Below are 14,530 nucleotides of genomic sequence, written 5' to 3'. Positions count from 1 at the left end.
TCAGATGTGCTGATGACTTTAAAAGATCTATGGAATTGAAGCTTAGGAGGAAAAAAAAAAAAAAAAACTCTGCTTGACAAAAAGATAAATGAATGTAGAAAGAAGCTGTAGGAGTCTGGCAAGCTGTAGATCATCTCAGAACAGATTGTAACTTTATCATTCTGTCAGGGGGAATAATTTAAAGCACTTAATCAGTTAGCTTCACTGTGAGGATGTAGCATTATGAATTCCTATCGTCCAATCTGTTCAAATCAAAGTGAACTTAATTATAATAGGTGAGAGAGCCAGTGCAGAAAGGAGAGGGGGGTGGAGAATGATGCAAGAGGCAGGAAGTTTCCTGAGGAGGGGGTATACCGAGCTGCTGAACAAAGGATAGTGAGTGAGCTTTCTTAAGGCTCAACTTAGTTTAGTGTCTACGCTGGGGACCCAGGGCCCTGGACACAGCAAGAGGAAGCATGCACCAAGGAGAGACAAGCAGAGTGGTCATGAGCTGATCGTAGGTGTCGGATCTATAAATCATTAGCCATACAGGGACACATACGCATGGCCCTCTATCAGGATCAAGCCAGGTGAGCAATTTTGTTAACATATCCAGCCAGGACCACCGACAAGGCAGTTACGAATTGTTCTGAAAGACAGAAGAAGAGGCCAGAGAGGCCGTCGTTTCTAGCAGTGGGCGTGCTTGAAAGCTTTTTCCTTTTTCTTTGCTTTTCCTAAAAGCTGCTAAAATGAGGCATACGATTCTCAAGTTAGAATGCACTGTTTGCCCAGTTCCTTTGTATCTATGCACGTGGCTGATTTCCCAGAATATTCCAGTGTAAAAAGGTAGGGATAAGGGCTGAGTCTTGTGAAATAATACTAGCTGCCAGGAGGATCCTAGGCCATTGCATCCTCACCCCAGCCTCTGAGTGCCCTGACTCAGCATTCTCTTCAGCCATCTCTGGATCTAGGGTGAGAATGAAATGCCAAGACTCTGTCAAGCTCCCTTGTTGACAGCTTGGGTGATTATAGTCGGTTAAGATAGTGCCACTAGGAATTCTTTTCATAACTTCATACCAAGAGAGTTTTATTGAAATTAAAGCCATCTCAAAAGCCTTTTAAAACATTGGTTGCTAATCTAATGTTTCACCCTCACTGGCCAGCAAAAATCTGTGGGCTTACTTTAAGACTCCCAAAACTGGCTTCAAAAGAAATAAAGGATGTACCTCTAAGTGAGCTTGTACAAGGAAAGCCAATTAAAGGCTGGGAGGAGGAAACCCTGCAGCGGATTCTAGATCTCCTAATCTGTGGAAGGGACAGTGTCCCTTCATCTCCACTCAAATCAATGGATGCACAAGTCTTTCTTTAGGTGCAACACCCATGCCTAATACTGGTTATATTTGTCATCTCCTCACCACCAAAGCTTTTCAGGCCACCAAAGGAACCCCAGAGAACACTGCCAGAGTTAATCTTCCAACCCCTCTTTATTCTCTGAAGTCCACCCCTGGTGCCTCCAGGTCCCAATAGCCCGTTGGTTCATCACTTGCTACAGGCAGCAGAGGTATGTTTCAGGTTCTGGGGTTCTCCCTACACTGTGCCGTCTCTTTTAGCAATTACTCACTGTCAGCTTCTCTCGATTACCTTTTTGCATTTTTCAATGAACTTTCCAAAATCTTTGGCCTAGGACTAATTAAGCTTCTAATTTTTCCTTCTTGTTCTCTATCCGTTTTGCCCTTTAGCAGAAAAGAAATGGTTTACAGATGAACCGGATAATGCCTATCCCAGAAACATTCAAATCAAGCCCATGAGTACCCACATGGCTAACCAGATCAACCAATATAAATCCACAAGCAGCTTGATTCCACCAATCAGAGAAGTTGAAGATGAATGTTGACTCCCAGGAGACCAGAACTATTTTTTTTAAAGCCTGACAAACTTCATAAATGGTGACGTGAATTTTCTTCCTCTTAACATGCTGAATCACTGGTGGAAACGTTAGGATAAGCAAGAATTGCAAGAAAAATAGACAGATCTTTCTCCTTGTCTGCCTTGAATATTGCTTCCATGTATTTTGGAAAAGAAAATGATTTCATTTATAAATGAACATACTAAAATAGTCCTGTATAGCCTCTAGCATTTTAAATTATTTTTATTTATTAGAAAGAAAATATATTTTTTCTTTTTTTCTCATTGTCAAATATCTTCCCTATATCTAACAATGCAAAATCAAAATGCCTAAGTGGCCAGACTCCTTAATGCATATTTCTCTTCTTTATCTCTTTCTTTGAGGAGAGTGACGGTCACCCCCACGATTAATTGTAATTAAGGAAACTGGATTATTAAGGCAGTTTTAAAATGGCCCAATAATGTAAACATGTATTTTAGTAAATTTAAAAAAAAAGACAAAAGGGGGCAGGTGAATTTCCTGGATGGATGTGTATTTTGGCTACACTGACACCAGCTCTTAATAAATGGAAACACTTATTTTCACATTCAAAAGTCATATTTTTGTAGTTTTAGTTTTCATCCTGTATTTCTTATCCTTTTGTTCGTATATTTAAAGGGAAGACCTTCTTGCAGCTTTTCTACAAATGGCAGATCGGGTTTACCCTGTCAACTAACAATACCAGGAGGGTTGTGAGCATGCCTGGGATGTGGAAGTTGAGGACCAGATGCACAGAAGACATTTCTCTGTTTGTTGTTCCAATGGCGGGGACTCCTACATGCTGTTATGCTTCTCATATCATATCTCCAAACCAACCAAGCAAGTAATTTCAACTTTGGTAAGGTCTGGTGGACTCTCTCCCCATCTCCCAGGTCCAGGGCTTTTAGCCTGAAAGTTTGTAAACATCAATGAATAGTTCTACTTAACAATAGGATGGGATAACACATGTATGCGATTCACTGAGTTTTTGTGTAAAAGCCAGAAAAGTTTCGTGATCGAGGAGACGACTTTTGCCCAGATCTAAATTTTGCAGGCTTTCCTTTAGTTGCTGGCACAAAACACAAAACTTGTAACAGCAACCTAAAAAATAATAACACAAGGACAGCTACGAATACACTTAATACAGGCTATTAGAAAAGGCCTTTGAAAATTACCAGTGATGAAATTTTATGCATCAGCCACTTCAAACTGTGGTCAAAAAAGATTTCTCTAGCCATCAGACACAATTCTGATGTGTCTGAGCTCTGAAGTTTGCATGCCCAATGTCACAGCATCCCAGCAATTATTCCATTTCAGATGATTTTCAACTTCAAAACGATAAATCTTTGATCGAGTCATCAGGGTCTCTGGAGCAGCATGAAGTATGATTTTTATTTTCTTAAAAATGTTAATTGTGGACACTCAAAAAAGAAAAAAAACTAACTAACCAAAATATCCCCCCAAAGTCCCATGCTATCTCTTCCATTAGGCCATGACCCCGTGGTACATAGTATGTTACTGCAAATCAGATCAGAGCCAAGCAATGAAACCATCATGAAAACATGTCCACTAAGTACTCCAATTACCACCATAGGCAAAAGGAGCTTCCAACTCTGTCCGGTCCCTGCAGAGCCAACGTCGTGTTTCCACCTTGTAGGCGTCGTCCTGAAGTGACTTGTCAGACTGTGGTTACCCTGTCGTCACATTTTGTAGAATTAGTTCTATAAAAGTATTGTGAATATAATGTATGTCCAATTGGATTGTTTAAAAACTACTTATAACCAATCACTAGTCTACTCAGCAGACTAAAATGATGTCAGCTGTCTATTCAGGCTTATACACATTTCTTGGTTTCCAACAGAAGTTAAATGGGTTTGTGGGGGTGAATCCCTTGCTAAGATTTGACAACTCTTCTGAAAGCTAGGCCTTCTTCTATTATACATAATAATTTTGCATTGGGGTCACCTTCGTATACATTCTTAGTACATCAACCCACGCTCTTCTTTCCTTCATGAACCCTAGTGGGTTACTGATAACTTGATAACCATTTCTGAATTTGTCTTAACTATTTGATCTCCTCTGGCAGGCAGTGATGGCCACCACCTAAATGTCCTTCCATTAGAGAATGTTAGGCCACAGTGTCCCATGCCCGCTGCCCTCTCTTCCCCATCTCTCCAAACCGAGGGACAATGGAAACGCAAGTACAAACTCCATGCTCTTTACAGCTAGAGGTTTGAATATAAACCCTTTTTTTTTTTAAATCAAAATGGCAACGATAGCTTCCTAAAGCAAAGGGCTCCCCTTCAAAAACCAGTTGGCAAGAATCCATTTCCTTCTAAGGTAGAGCAAAGTCATGCTGTTTTGCCTTTGTTAATAATGAATTGTTAGGGGCCAGAAAACACAGCTATGCATTTTTTTAAAAAGGAAATCTATAAAATGGTTGGTTGTTGGCTCCGTTGGCAAAAACTCATACCTGGTAGATGGAAAGTGAAATGAAAATAGAAACAAGATCATAAGATCATTGAAGGGCTTGGAGGAATGCCAGAGCTTCCTGGTTTGTTTCTACTTGTTGAGCTCTCTGGCCTGGAGGAAGTCCTCACCACCCTCTGACAGACCCCTCTTGCTGGCTACATTCAGCATAGACCAATGAGGGCTCTCATTGGTGTAGTCTGTGTTACAAGGCTCTGATGTCCCATTCCACTTTAGGATTCCAGAAAAGCCATTTTCCTAAATTAATAACTCAAGTGCTTTGGGAATCAGACTCTCCAACAAGCTATTGAAAAAGCAGAAAGCACCTACTTATCAAAGCATCATCCTCATCTTTTTCATTAACATAACTCTTATTTTCATCTGAGCAATTTTGTATTTTAAAATAGTCTTGAGCCAAGATAAAACACCTTCAGTAAAAGTGGTTGTGACTAAGGCATACAGGGAACACCCAGAAGCTCTTTCCTTCCAGAGCTTGGGGCATCTTATGATGTACTTTGTAAAAAATTTAATTGAGGGCTTTAAACAAACAGGAAATTAGAACTGTTTGGTTAGGGTTAGAAGGGAAGAAAGTGAGAAAGCATAATAACATTGGGGATGTTTTCATGTCTAAAAGCAAAAGAGTCCAAGTTTCCTACTTACGTTTTAATTATGATGGTTCAACAAGCTACATCTGCAGATAACTAGCTCTACACTTAGGAAATGTTCTTGAAACTCTCTGAGTCTCCGTGACCTCATTTGTAAATGAAAGTGATTCATCTAGATGACTCCTAAGGTCCTTTTCAGATCTGAGAGGATGTGATCTGAGTTAAAAGTGGGAGCATGGAGAAAACCCTGTTCTGTCCTTCCTGCAGCGTTGCCCAAGCAATGCTCCTGAGGGTGGCGCCTCTTCTGCTCCGGGCACATGGTAGTTAGATTTGTTCCTCTGCTTTAGATTTTGGAATCTCTTTAGGGTTAAAATACAAATTTCAAATTTTAAAGCCACCTGAGTCACTTTGATGTGATTTTTCTATGTATTCCTAGGATTTTCTTCTCAATTTCATCCCAGCCTACCTTTTTTATTGGCTCAATTTCCATCAATCCCTTCCTCTCTAACCCATATCTCCAATATGTAGTTAGAGGCTCACAACTCCCAGATTCTGGATATGAATCTAGGCACTAGGACGTTACTAGTCTTACTTCTCACTTCATTTCCTGTCCTCTGTTTATTTGATTTTCCCCCCCTCTCATTAGTAAACCAGCTATTTCTTTCTACATTTCTATCTATCATTTTTCTTTGTCAAAGAGAATCTCAGTTAAAAAAAAAAAAAAAAGAAGAAGGAACAAAAGGAGGCAGAGGGGAAGAAAGAGAGAAAAAAATACAAACCAACTGGGATGTGAGTCACCTTACCTTATAAGTGACTAAACCAATCATTCAAATTGGACATGGTATTCCACTGCAGAATCTGTCCATTCTCTATGGAAGCAGAGGGAAACTAAGATGAGACTTCAGAGAAGGCACTAGAAACTAACTATCTTCAGGGCCAAGCTAAGATGTTGAGGCTTCATCCAAAAAGTCATGGAAGGTCACTAAGTGTTTTAAACAAAGAGTGATGAATTGAACTTGTGCAAAAATGAACCTGTGCATTTTTAGATCGTATGTTTTGAGAAGTCAGTTCTTCCTGGAAGTCATCAAGGGCAGATAGGCAGGACTGAACATTTTCTCAGCAGCATGGAGTTCTCAAAGTCAAAGACTCCAACTCAAACAAACTCCAAGTGAAAACTCAGCATGTGAAGTCCTACCTTCCTCAAATACGTGTTACCGACACTCATAGCTCTTGAAGTTCCACTGGCAGTATAGAGGTTGGTCTGAGGGCTGGGAGTTGGGGCAATGGTTGTGAATCTAGAAATGATCCTTTGTGAAAGGAACACTTAATTTGGACCTCAATACAAGAAACTTGTGGAGGAACAGGAAGGAATGCAGGCAGCTGAGAACTGTTGTATTAATTAGTTCTAAGTGGAAGAAGCTGAGCATTATCTATAAAGGCAGGTCTGGCAGTCGAAAGGCATGGAGAAAAATGGAGCTGGGGAGAGGGTCGCGGCAGGTCCTGTGGGATCTGGACATCAGAAGCACAGAGGTATGTACACAGTGTGGCTGGGTCTCTAAAGGAGGAAGGGTGGGTGTGGAGGATTTTTTGAAGGCAGCAGAATGTGGCAATGGCAACTGTATTTTTACGGGCTAAAAAAACAACAAAAAAAGTAGAAGCTGCTGGGAAAGGAGATCGCAGGTACTCCAGAATCAGGAAAAGGGGAACTAATAGAGATGGAAGCATTAAGAGAAAGAGAGGGTGGGTCATATATGAGGCTGGAAATGAAAGAGACAGTGACTTGGAAGTAAGGAGTAAAAGGACTCACTTGAAGAGGGCAGGGACATCGCTTGTTTAACTGGAGTTTGTCAGGATGCCTGGCTCTGGCAGGCAGTCGGGTTGTGCTCCATGTTACTTTGGATGCTGTAGGCAAGGGAGGTTGCACAGGACTTTTAGGCCACTGGAACTCTTCCCAGAGAAGGACCCAAAGAGAGGGATCCTGAGGTGTGCTTTCTCTTTTGCCTCCCTGTGCTTGTCGTTCCATTGTTCCCCATTCTCACGTCCTGGCGGCTTTGGTGTCAGCGTTTCTAAAACAGACGCGACAGTCTGTTGCTTTAGTGGCTTTTCTGGACGTACAGCATGAGGAGAGAGGGTTTTTGACTCAGTGAAGCCAACCTTAATTTCTAGATAGATTTCAAATTTAAAAAGCTTTCCTTTGGTCTGTTTATCCCCTTGAGGACATCTGTGTTTCTTCTCCTCCACCTTGGTATTTGGCAGAGCAGGGACAGAAGTGACACCAAAGGTCTCCAGTGTGCCTGCCTTGGGAGGCATGCCTGGGCCCGCTGCTCAGAATCTTAGATGGAAATGTACACACGGCACCGACACGTGCCTGCCAGAGCAAACTGGAGCGGCCGTCAGGTGGGATTCAGGGTCAGTGGGAGAAGGCAGCTGACAGGTATTGGAGCCCCACCAAGGTTGACGGAGCCCCATTTCCAAAGCACCCCATCCCCCCGCCCCAGAGCAGCCTGCCCCCCTCCCTTCCTTCCACTGAGTACAGCCTGACACATTTGACCAGAACTGCAACATTTCAAACATAAACCAAGGTCTGCCTGGAAATCCTAATTAAAAAACGTTCCATTCCCAGGTGGCGCAATCACATCCTGTGTAAAACTTCTGGCTCACATCCCACCCCCCAGATGCTGAAAAGTAACCATCCCTCACTTAACACCAAAACCTGCACTCAACGTTTCTTCAGGGGATAAAGGGAAAAAAAAAAGTATGCTTACACAGAGGTCAGCCTACTTGTTCATTAAGGAAAAAGAGCGTGGCTTATTCATCTGTCTTTCAAACGTTTGATCGTTGGCATGATGATGATGGCGGATTACTAGGACCTAACCAAATCGGAGGAGAGACTAAATGCTGGTGCTCTGAAATGATCTACCCTGTCATCTGTAACAACCAGTGATAACTCTCTTGTCTTGTAAAAAGGGTTTGTACATAACTTGTACATGGTTTCATTTTGTATTTTTCGCAGATTAAAAATTTATGTATTTGTGTTCTAAATCGGTGAGTGTGCCTTTTGTCTCCAGCACCCACACTTCATGGGCGGGGCAGGGGAGGGGAGAGTGGAGTCTGTGGGTCCCCATCGGGCTGCTGTGCCTCTCTCTGGTGACGGCAGAGTTGTGGACTGATCAGAGCCATGGGAATGCCCTTCCATTGCCTTTGCAACTTCAAGTGCAAACAGAGCCCTGCACCTCCAAGGAGACTGTCAGTAGGTACCAGCCCAAGACAGCAATGGATGGCAGAGGAGAGGAAGAGCCTCTGTCATTCGATGTGGTGCCTGGGAGTCAGTCCCTTCAGGGTCACACCATGGCCAGAGGGCACACACGCTCCTGCGGAAACCTTCAGCATGCAGGTTGCTATAGAGATAGACAGCTTTTAGGTAGCCCATGGGAAGCCAGAACATATCTGTCCTCAGCCACTTGTACCCAAGCTAGTTACTCTTTTCCTGATACCTGCACAGCAAAACAGTGCTCCTTTCCCATGAATTTGGCATATCAAGACAGCTATCAGTTTTCACTCATCCCACCCCACGCTCACCCCCACAGAGCAATCGATGAAACTTTATCACAAGGCAAAAAAAAAACAGAAAAAAAAAATCTCTTAAAACTTGATGCTGTAAGCCAGAAAGAAAAACACCAATACAGTATACTAACGCATATATATGGAATTTAGAAAGATGGTAACAATAACCCTGTGTACGAGACAGCAAAAGAGACACTGATGTATAGAACAGTCTTATGGACTCTGTGGGAGAGGGAGAGGGTGGGAAGATTTGGGAGAATGGCATTGAAACATGTAAATATCATGTATGAAATGAGTTGCCAGTCCAGGTTCGATGCACGATACTGGATGCTTGGGGCTGGTGCACTGGGACGACCCAGAGGGATGGAATGGGGAGGGAGGAGGGAGGAGGGTTCAGGATGGGGAACACATGTATACCTGTGGCGGATTCATTTTGATATTTGGCAAATCTAATACATTTATTTTAATTTTAAAAAAAAAATAAAAATTAAAAAAAAAAAAAAAAAAAAAAAAAAACTTGATGCTGTGGTTTCTGAGCCGTGATTAAAATCATCTTCAGGATACAAAGTTTGAACAGTTTTAGGGAGACTGGACTCCCAAATTTAAGGCTGATCTAGCCTGGAGGAAGAGGAGGAGCTGAGAATGGAGAAAAGCCACCCAAGTTGTATGTATGTAATGTGTATGATGACTGGCACTTAATATATTTGAGAGATTATCTCATTTGTTTATGAGCTGTATTTACTGAATAGTGATTATGTTCACCTTCCTCTACTGGGAGCTGGGGATACAACAGTGAGTAGCATCATGACTCCAGTCTCCAGTTTGGGGAGGAATAGAACCAACAAATCAACAGGTAATAGTCACATATTAAAAATTAACCTTATAGGGGTTAGTATGGTATGCCAATGGGAAGGCATGAGAGAAGCATTTAGCCATTTCAAGAACGGTCGACCAACTGACGGATACTTTGAGAAACAAATCCCTGTTTTCCATAAGCCAATACTAGCCTAAAAGTGAAAGTGAAAGTGAAGTCGCTCTGTTGTGTCCGACTCTTTGTGACACCATGGACTGTAGCCTACCAGGTTCCGCTATCCATGGGATTTTCCAGGCAATAGTACTGGAGTGGATTGCCATTTCCTTCTCCAGGGGATCTTCCCCAACCCAGGGATTGAACACAGGTCTCCCACATTGTAGACAGAGGCTTTACCGTCTGAGCCACCAGGGAAGTTCCTAATACTAGCCCAAACTAGAACTCATTTCCAGCAAAAGCAGGTTCACCTGTCAGAATGTGCCAATTCCTGACAGTCTTTGGATTCTGGTTTCTCAACTTGCCTTCTCCAATATTTGCTAACAAATCTGAACGTTGTTGGGGAATGTAATTGCAGAGCATATGGTTCTCATTAGTTAGGCAAACTTCACTGCCAAATTCGGCTCCAAAGGAGGAGTCTGCATAAAGGATGAAGTATTAGGAAGAGATCAACAGTGATGGAGAAAGCAAATAAAAGAGAAGAGACAGTGAGTTACAAAATAGCAGGCTTGGCATACACAGCGTGATGAATGTGGAGCATATTTTTCTATTTGTTGAGAAAACAATATATGTGAATTTGTGTTTAAATCTCCCTGTAGCAAAAATCAAAGTAGACCATTCACCAGAATCAATGTTAACTGCTTTGCCATGTCAGATGAGATAGATTCTGCCTGGAAGAAAAACGGGGTAAGGTGGGGAAACAGAACAGACAGGGTACGAAAGAAAATAAAAGCATGAATGATATCAACATGTAAATACGGGCTCAGGACTATTTTAAATGTTAATGGATCAGGCCTCTGAGAGAAGAAACAGGATCTCATGCTTACTAACCTTTCACGTTCAAAGAGTCTGAAAATGTAGGCTAAGAATCAGAGATAAGAGGTCCACCAAGACCTGGAAAAAATGATTGGACGAGGTGGGGGCGTTGGGTATCACCAGGCAGAAGACAGTTGTCCTGCCCAGGCCAGCTTCTGAAAATTGTGAGAGGAGGAGACAGGGCTGTGCCTGCACCAAATTCACCGTGGCTGCTTGACCTGTACCATCCAAGAGTTAAAGTGGGGGTCTTCTCACTGCCCACCTCACGCTCCCTAGTTTTCAGTCTGTTGAATTGCCTCACTCATACCTAACAGGTCTGTTTTGTAAATAATCTTTCTTTAAATTATAGTTGATTTAAAATGTTTCAGGTGCATAGCAAAGTGGTTCAGGTATACATCTATGGATCTATATGTAGCTATTCTTTTTCAGGTTATTTTCCAGTACAGGTTATTGCAATGTATTGAATATAATTCCCTATGCTATAGAGTGGTTCCTGGTTGTATATCTATTTTATATATAGCAAGGTGCATCTTTGAATCCCACATTTCTAATTTATCCCTTCCCACTCTTTGGTAACCAAAAATTTGTTTCCTATGTCAATGAGTCCATTTCTAATTTAACAGATTTTTTAAAAGGCAGTTTACCTTAATCACTTCTTTCCAAAAATAACTAACTTTGTAGAATCAATAATCTCTTCCTTGTCCGTCTATCTCTTTGGTTAACATGCTCTTTACCTCAGTGGCAGGCTACAGCGACAAGCACACATGTTTTAGTTGGCTTGGGGCTACTGGTAAAGTCAGCTGACGAAAGCCCAAGGAGCAGCCCACGGGCATAAAACGCCAGTGCACCGCAGAGAGCAGCGAGCGTGCTCCCCGGAGGAGGGAGAGCGAGCAGCAGCTAACCCAGCTGGGTGATAAGCAGTGCTTGGTTCCAAAGGTTTCTGTCTTGGCTTTTTCTGGCTGCACCCTGTAGCATGTGGGATCTTAGGTCCCTGACCAGGGGTCAAACCCATGCCCCCTGCATTGGAAGTGCTCAGTCTTAACCACTGGACCACGAGGCAAGTCCCAAGAGGATTTGTAACAGAAACAGTTGCAGATTTCTATTAATGAGAGATGAGTTAAATGACTGCATTCATCCATTCAGTGAAGTACTAGACACTCAGGACAAAGGATGAAGTAGATTCATGTTTATCAGAGGTTGGCAAATGGTGTCACACAGGCCTGAGGCCTATTTGTAAATCAAGTTTTATTGAAATATAGCAATACCTTTTCATTATGTATCATCTCTAGCTGATTTCCTGCCATAAACAGTAAAGATGAGTAATTTCACCAGAGACTGTATGGCATGTAAAGTCTAAATTATTTACTATATTACCTTTTACAGAAAAAGTTTACTGACTCCTGGCCCATATTGCATACGGGGAGAAAATATAATGTATAGAAAGACTCTATTACTGTTAACTGCTTAGATATATTTATACATTTATTAAAATTTGGAAGAAAATTAGCCCAAACTATAAACAATGATCATGAAGGAAGGGCAGGAGGCAGAGGGGGAAAATTAAGAAATATTTGTATTTTTGATAAACTGTTCCAAATGTTCCCGGAAGAACAACTAGGAAAGCTAACTATTTTTTGTTCAAAGACAAAATGTTTGTTGAGGGCCTTGGTGAGCTACAAATACAGTGACAAAAGATATTTCTGACTTTGTATTTAGAATTTTTTTTGTGACTTTAAATGGATTCATTGTTTTAATTCATAATTTTTATTTTTGTTTTTCTTATCTGGAGATCCATATGCATTTTGGTTTATTGACCAGATATCTAGTGACTTTCCTAAATTTACTTATCAATTCTAATAATTTGGCTTTATTCCTTTGTATGTCCTATGTACACAATCCCAACTATATCTAGCAACATGGAAGTATTATTTATTTTCAACTTTTATACTTCAATTACTTTTTTTTGCCTCATTGCTTTAGTGAAAACCTCTTAGGATAGTGTTTTAACAGAAAAGATGTAGTGAGTATGCCTTGTTGTTCCAATATCAGGGAATATATGTATCACATTTTCTTATCCATTCATCTATTGATGGACATTTAGGTTGCTTCCATACCTTGGGCTTCCCTAGTGGTTCAGAAAGTAAAGCATCTGCCTGCAAACAGGAGACTTGGGTTCAATCCCTGGGTCAGGAAGATCCTCTGGAGAAGGGAATGGCTACCCACTCCAGTATTCTTGCTTGGAGAACTCCACAGACAGAATTCCATCGTGGGCTACAGTCCATGAGGTTGCAAAGAGTCAGACATGACTGCGCAACTAACACTAACACATTGGCAACTGTAATAATGCTGCTATGAACACTGGAGTGATTGTTATTGCTGGCTTTCTTTTAACTTCCATTTGCACGGAATACCTTTTTCCATCCCCTCACGTTCAGTCTGTGTGTGTCTCTAGATCTGAAGTGAGTCTCCTCTAGGCAGCATATGTATGTATCTGTACCCATTCAGGCACTCTATATCTTTTGGGTAGAGCATTTCATCCATTTACATTTAAGGTAATTACTGAAGGCAATGGCACCCCACTCCAGTACTCCTGCCTGTAAAATCCCATGGACAGAGGAGCCTGGAAGGCTGCAGTCAATGGGGTTGCTGAGGGTCGGGCACGACTGAGCGACTTCACTTTCACTTTCACTTTCATGCATTGGAGAAGGAGATGGCAACCCCCTCCAGTGTTCTTGCCTGAAGAGTCCCAGGGACGGGGGAGCCTGGTGGGCTGCCGTCTGTGGGGTCACACAGAGTCGGACACGACTGAGGTGACTTAGCAATAGCAGTATACTCTATTACCATTTTGTTAATTGCTGTGGACTTGCTTTTGTAGGTCTTTTTATTTTTCCCCCTTCTTTGATTCTCTTCTCTTATGATTTGATGACTATATTTAATGCTACATTTGGATTCCTTTTTCTTTTTTGTGTGTGTATCTATTACAGATTTTTGGTTTGCGGTTACCATGAGGTTTTTGTATAGCAGTCTATATATATATACACGACAGTTTAAAATTTCTGATCTCTTAATTTTAAATACCCTTGGCCAGGTTGGTTTATGGGCCCTGCTTTGTGGGGTTGCTGCTAGCTGCTGGTTATTTGGGCCTGGTCACAAGGCAGAACCACAGGGAGCCCAGGGCTAGTGCAGGCTCACTGGTGGGCCAGGTCAGGGTCCAGAAAACTCCAGGGCTGTTGCTCCCACACTGGTAAGTAAAGCCAGGTCCTGAGATTCATGCCAGACTACTGGCAGGCAGAGCTAGGTCCTGGAGTCTGGTTACAGAGCCTAGTGGTCTCAGAGCTGGTATCAGATCTCTACTGGGGGGACGGGGGGCTAGCTTCTGATACAGTTGAGTACAGGGTCTGGGTGTTATCCTGAGGTTGTGTTGGCCTGTTAGCAGACAGGGCCAAGGCCCAGCTGGTCACAAGGTAGGGTATGGCCTGATGGGGAAAGTGTGGTTTTCTTGGTTTTCTTGCATCGGTGTCTGCCTCCTGGTGGGGAGGCTGGTGGACGGAGCTGTGTCCTGGCGCCCTGGTGGGCAGGGCTGTGTCTTGAATCAGGTCTAGAAATAGCTGCAGCCTGTCTGCTTATGCATAGGCCATGTCCCTGCCCAGGTTGTTTTGAGGCATCCCAGCAGTGATGGGCGGGGCCAGGTCTCAGAGGTAATGAGCAAGAGGGAGGAGCCTAAGATAGCATGCCGGCAGTTTCCTCACATTAGAAGGAGCTCCCAAATATGGCTGCCACCAGTGTCTGTGTCCCCAGCATGAGACTCAGCCCCCCCTACCTCACCACCCTGCCTCTCCAGGGGGCAGACCAGCAGGTAGGTCTGGACCAGGTTCCTATTAAATGACTGCTTTTGCCCTGGGTCTGGGTGTCTATGAGGTTTTGTGTATGCCCTTTAAGAATGAAGTGTCTATTTCCCCCAGTCCTGCGGGGTTCCCGAAGTGAAGCCACCCAGGCCTTCAAAACTAGATTTCCAAAAATAAAAAAAATAAAAACAAATTTCCTGGGGGCTTGCCTTCCTGGTGCAGGACCCCCAGGCTGGGGAGCTTCTTGTGCAGCTCAGAACTGTCATTCTTATGAGAGAATTTCTGCACTAAAATTATTCTC

General features: G+C 42.6%; 1 protein-coding gene across 3 annotated transcripts in view; it reads left to right on the top strand.

Moving 5' to 3' along the window:
* The window catches only part of KCNMA1 (potassium calcium-activated channel subfamily M alpha 1), a 772,527-nt gene extending 764,508 nt beyond the window's left edge, over positions 1–8,019 (top strand). For 2 of the 3 annotated variants that reach the window (XM_044942339.2, XM_025285152.3), the window contains 2 exons: positions 1,719–6,507; positions 7,601–8,019. In XM_044942339.2, coding sequence (XP_044798274.2) covers positions 1,719–1,873 — 155 coding nt within the window. In that variant the 3' untranslated portion in view covers positions 1,874–6,507; positions 7,601–8,019. The remainder of the gene's footprint in view (positions 1–1,718; positions 6,508–7,600) is intronic. The other variant, XM_025285153.3, reaches the window with a different exon arrangement.
* Positions 8,020–14,530: the final 6,511 nt, after the last annotated feature.

The sequence above is a fragment of the Bubalus bubalis genome, chromosome 4 (assembly GCF_019923935.1).
Source record: "Bubalus bubalis isolate 160015118507 breed Murrah chromosome 4, NDDB_SH_1, whole genome shotgun sequence".
Classification (NCBI taxonomy): Eukaryota; Metazoa; Chordata; class Mammalia; order Artiodactyla; family Bovidae; genus Bubalus; species Bubalus bubalis.
This window is presented reverse-complemented; position numbering and strand designations above follow the sequence as displayed.